Raw genomic sequence first — 3,322 nt, forward strand, 5'->3', positions numbered from 1 at the left:
TCATAACATGAAATTTCCTCCTGTGTTTTTGAAAGGAATTAAGCCAGTTTGTTCAGGTTTTAAAGGGTTAAAATAATCAAATATCAGAGGAGTATTTAAAGTGAATTAAAGCTGTACAGCAAAGCATTTCCCCTTTTTCTTCAGCCTCCTCCTCCTCATCAGGATATTACGTGATGAGCTCAGCGATCAGTCAGTCATCTGATCTTCAGCTTCTCTGTCTCACAGATCTTCTCATGAGACATGGTGCTACCTGAGAAAGTCTCCAGGCCATCTGCTCCCAAGAAGGCCTCCAAGCAGCGCGCCCTGCGGCACCAGAGCCTGCCCTCCCCGGCCCTGTGCTGCGCCTGCGGCCTGTGCATCATGCTGGCTGGCATCAACATCACACTGGTGGGAGCTTTCGCCTTCGGCACCTTCATCCCCACTGGCAACCCGCCCATCATCATCGGGCCTCTTCTTCTACTGATAGCCCTGGCCTTCTTCACGGCGTGCTGTGTGGTCAGCAGGAGGCCCCCCGCCCACATGGCCCACACAGCTAAAGGTGCTGAGAAGTGGGGGCTGATCCGGATGGGGACGGTGGCGTTTGAGATGGAGACGAGCGAGCACACGCTGCAGGACACCACAGCCGTTCAGCTCAGCCCCACCAACTCTCCCACCTCCTCTCACAAGTCCAGCTCCAGCCACGGGGGCGACGCCGCTCCGCCCGCTGGCTGCCAGGATGGAGCCGGTGAGCTGCACATGTCAGAGGTGGGTGTCACTATAGATAGCAACACCTTGACCTCTGACAGCAAGGCGAGTTCTCCCACACAGATGCTGCCTGCTCAGAACACTTCCTCTACGTAGTGTGGACTGAATTCTGTTTACTTAGTTGTTTTGCTGTTTAAAGGATGGAAATTTCTAGTGTGACTGATAAGACTGATTGGCATTTTAAAAAAGGAAACTACGGATAGAGTAGGGCAGCAGACTGTAAGACTCTAGACCATTGATACTCAACTTATGGGTCATGGGCCAAATCTGGCCCACAGTAGGGTGCCAAGTAGCCCTACAACCATTTTCTAATTCACAATAAATTGATTCACACTGGATATTGTTTTTGTACTTTTAGTATACATATGGTGCCAGAGTGTATAAAACAGCATACAAATAGGGTTTGTTTATCAAAAAAGTTGCCAGTGGAGGATCCCCTACACCCCAAATAAATGGCTTAGCGAAGCCACTAATGTGGTAAAATCCAAGAGTGTCCTACAATCCTGAATCTCAGAAATGAACTCAGAATGTCCAAAACGTCAGAAATTCATAGAAACGCCCCCAAATACTAGAAACGTCCTAAAATCTAACAAATGCTCTAAAATCCCAGAAATGCCCTAAAATCTGAGAAATGTCCTAAAATCTAAGAAATGTCCTAAAATAGCCTAAATTCCTAGAAACATAGAAAGAAAAGTGGCCCCCAAACAAAGCAAGTTGAGTATCGCTGCTCTAGACTATAAAATTCTCTGACTGTATCTTATTCACTGTTGTGGTTAAATGTTTATGCTTACCCCAGGATTTTGCCAGAAAAGAAACAGGAGCTGATACCTTAATCCAAGTGCCTGTTTGTATACTTTCTCTTGTATAAAACATCCAGTTAAGGCAGATAATCCTGCATCCATGTAGATCGACTGTGGTTAGCGCTTGTCAGCCTACGTTTGGAAAGCAGATGTCCAGCCAAGCTTCTCTGAGTCATGAAAGCTGTTCCTGTGTAAGCCTGGCAAACCTCAGCCAGTTTCCCCCTACACACTTTGACAAAACTGTTATCATTTTTATTTTGAAATGCTTGCGTCAGCTGCAATGATTGAGTGACCTCTGTCAAGAAGAACAAATTAGCGAATGTCATGTCGTAGCGCCATTATGTTACTGTCAGTATGTTAGTGACATCTGTATGTTTTAAGCTGAAATGTTACTTGATTGTCAGTTTTATGGTGTGTTTCTGTTTTAAAACCTTGTTGAATATTTAGAAATTAACAAGAATTTAGTGAGACTCTTTGTGTAGCATGCACTTGGACAAAACCATAAAACACAGCCCTGCGCATACATGTCAGGAAGGTATATGGCTTGCAAAGATAATTCATCCGTTATCTGAGAAAAGCCAGCTGCGGCAGTGCAAACACGTCCTTCCTGACATGTTGCCCATCACTTGGCATCTGACCCAACAGCTGCTGGAAAAGGCGAGAGCCCTGTTTACTCATCATTATACATCTGCCGTCCACAAACACAGCAAGACACACAGTGTGATCCCTGCACACAACTCAACCACTGGAAAAGATAACAGAGCAGCCACAGCCTGCTGTTCTCGCCTCACGAATGGCTGCAGGCAGGCAGTGTAGCTGTCTGTAGTTATCGAGTGACTCAGAAATACGGACGAAAATGGATAAAGTGGATGACATGTCTTTGCCACCTGAACCCATTTCAGTGGACTATTAATAAGGTCATGTTGCTCTGACAGGTGGCACGGTGAAATTAATTTAGCGCAGAGTTGCTGTAACTGAGTCATTTTTTGTCACCGTCTGCTCTGTCTCTCTCCTGCTGCTATGGGATTTTTTTCACTTACTGTGCCCCCACCTCTCTCTCCACCCGGCCACTCCACCTCATGAGCCTGATCACCCCCACCTGGTGCTCCCAGCTGCTCTTCATCTCCAAGCAAGCCAGTATTTAAGCAGCCTCACTGTTGGCCAGATTGTCTTTGCTTCCATGCCGGACCTTCCAGCACTCACTCTCAGACTGTTTTTCTGTTTTCGACTCGGCTCGCCTCTGACCACCTCTCCTCGTCTCTGCCCTTGTAAACCTAACAGCCTTCTGTCTCTAACCACGAGTTTTGCCTGTGCACTTCGTGGTTCTTGTCGGCCTGTGGCTGTAAGGTGTTCTTCTGCTTCGGCTCCGTCGAGAGAGATCGCCACTCTACCGACCGTCGTCAGAGCCTCCTGCCGAGCGAAACATCTCCTCTGTGTGAGTGCTGCTGGTTTTTTATTGTTCTTCTGGTACATGGATTCCCCAAATGTCCTCGTTGATCCCGTTACCTGCTCCTACTGGATTTGTCTGCTCTGCTGCCTGCCTGACGCCAACTCTGCTTCCTCCTTGAATACAAGCTCCCAGCTGTAAGTGTCTGCAACTCACCTGATACATTCACCTGCCTGTCCACTCCACCCTCATAATTTTCCCACACGAACTCTGAACTATCACCTTTGAACGTGAGCTCTCTACGAACTCTGCTCGACCCTTGAACTCTGCTCCACCTCAGAACTGATAACTGTCCCTACTTACCTGCAACCTGATTATACTCACCTTTGCT

The 3,322-nt window shown here is 47.3% G+C and overlaps 1 protein-coding gene across 1 annotated transcript; it reads left to right on the forward strand.

Moving 5' to 3' along the window:
* The first annotated feature begins 240 nt into the window (after nucleotides 1-240).
* LOC121964064 (transmembrane protein 275-like) lies at nucleotides 241-840 on the forward strand. The gene has a single exon (XM_042514291.1). It carries the CDS (start codon nucleotides 241-243, stop codon nucleotides 838-840), a length of 600 nt encoding a protein of 199 aa, XP_042370225.1.
* Nucleotides 841-3,322: the final 2,482 nt, after the last annotated feature.

This window comes from Plectropomus leopardus, unplaced genomic scaffold (genome assembly GCF_008729295.1).
Source record: "Plectropomus leopardus isolate mb unplaced genomic scaffold, YSFRI_Pleo_2.0 unplaced_scaffold13875, whole genome shotgun sequence".
NCBI classification, from domain to species: domain Eukaryota; kingdom Metazoa; phylum Chordata; class Actinopteri; order Perciformes; family Serranidae; genus Plectropomus; species Plectropomus leopardus.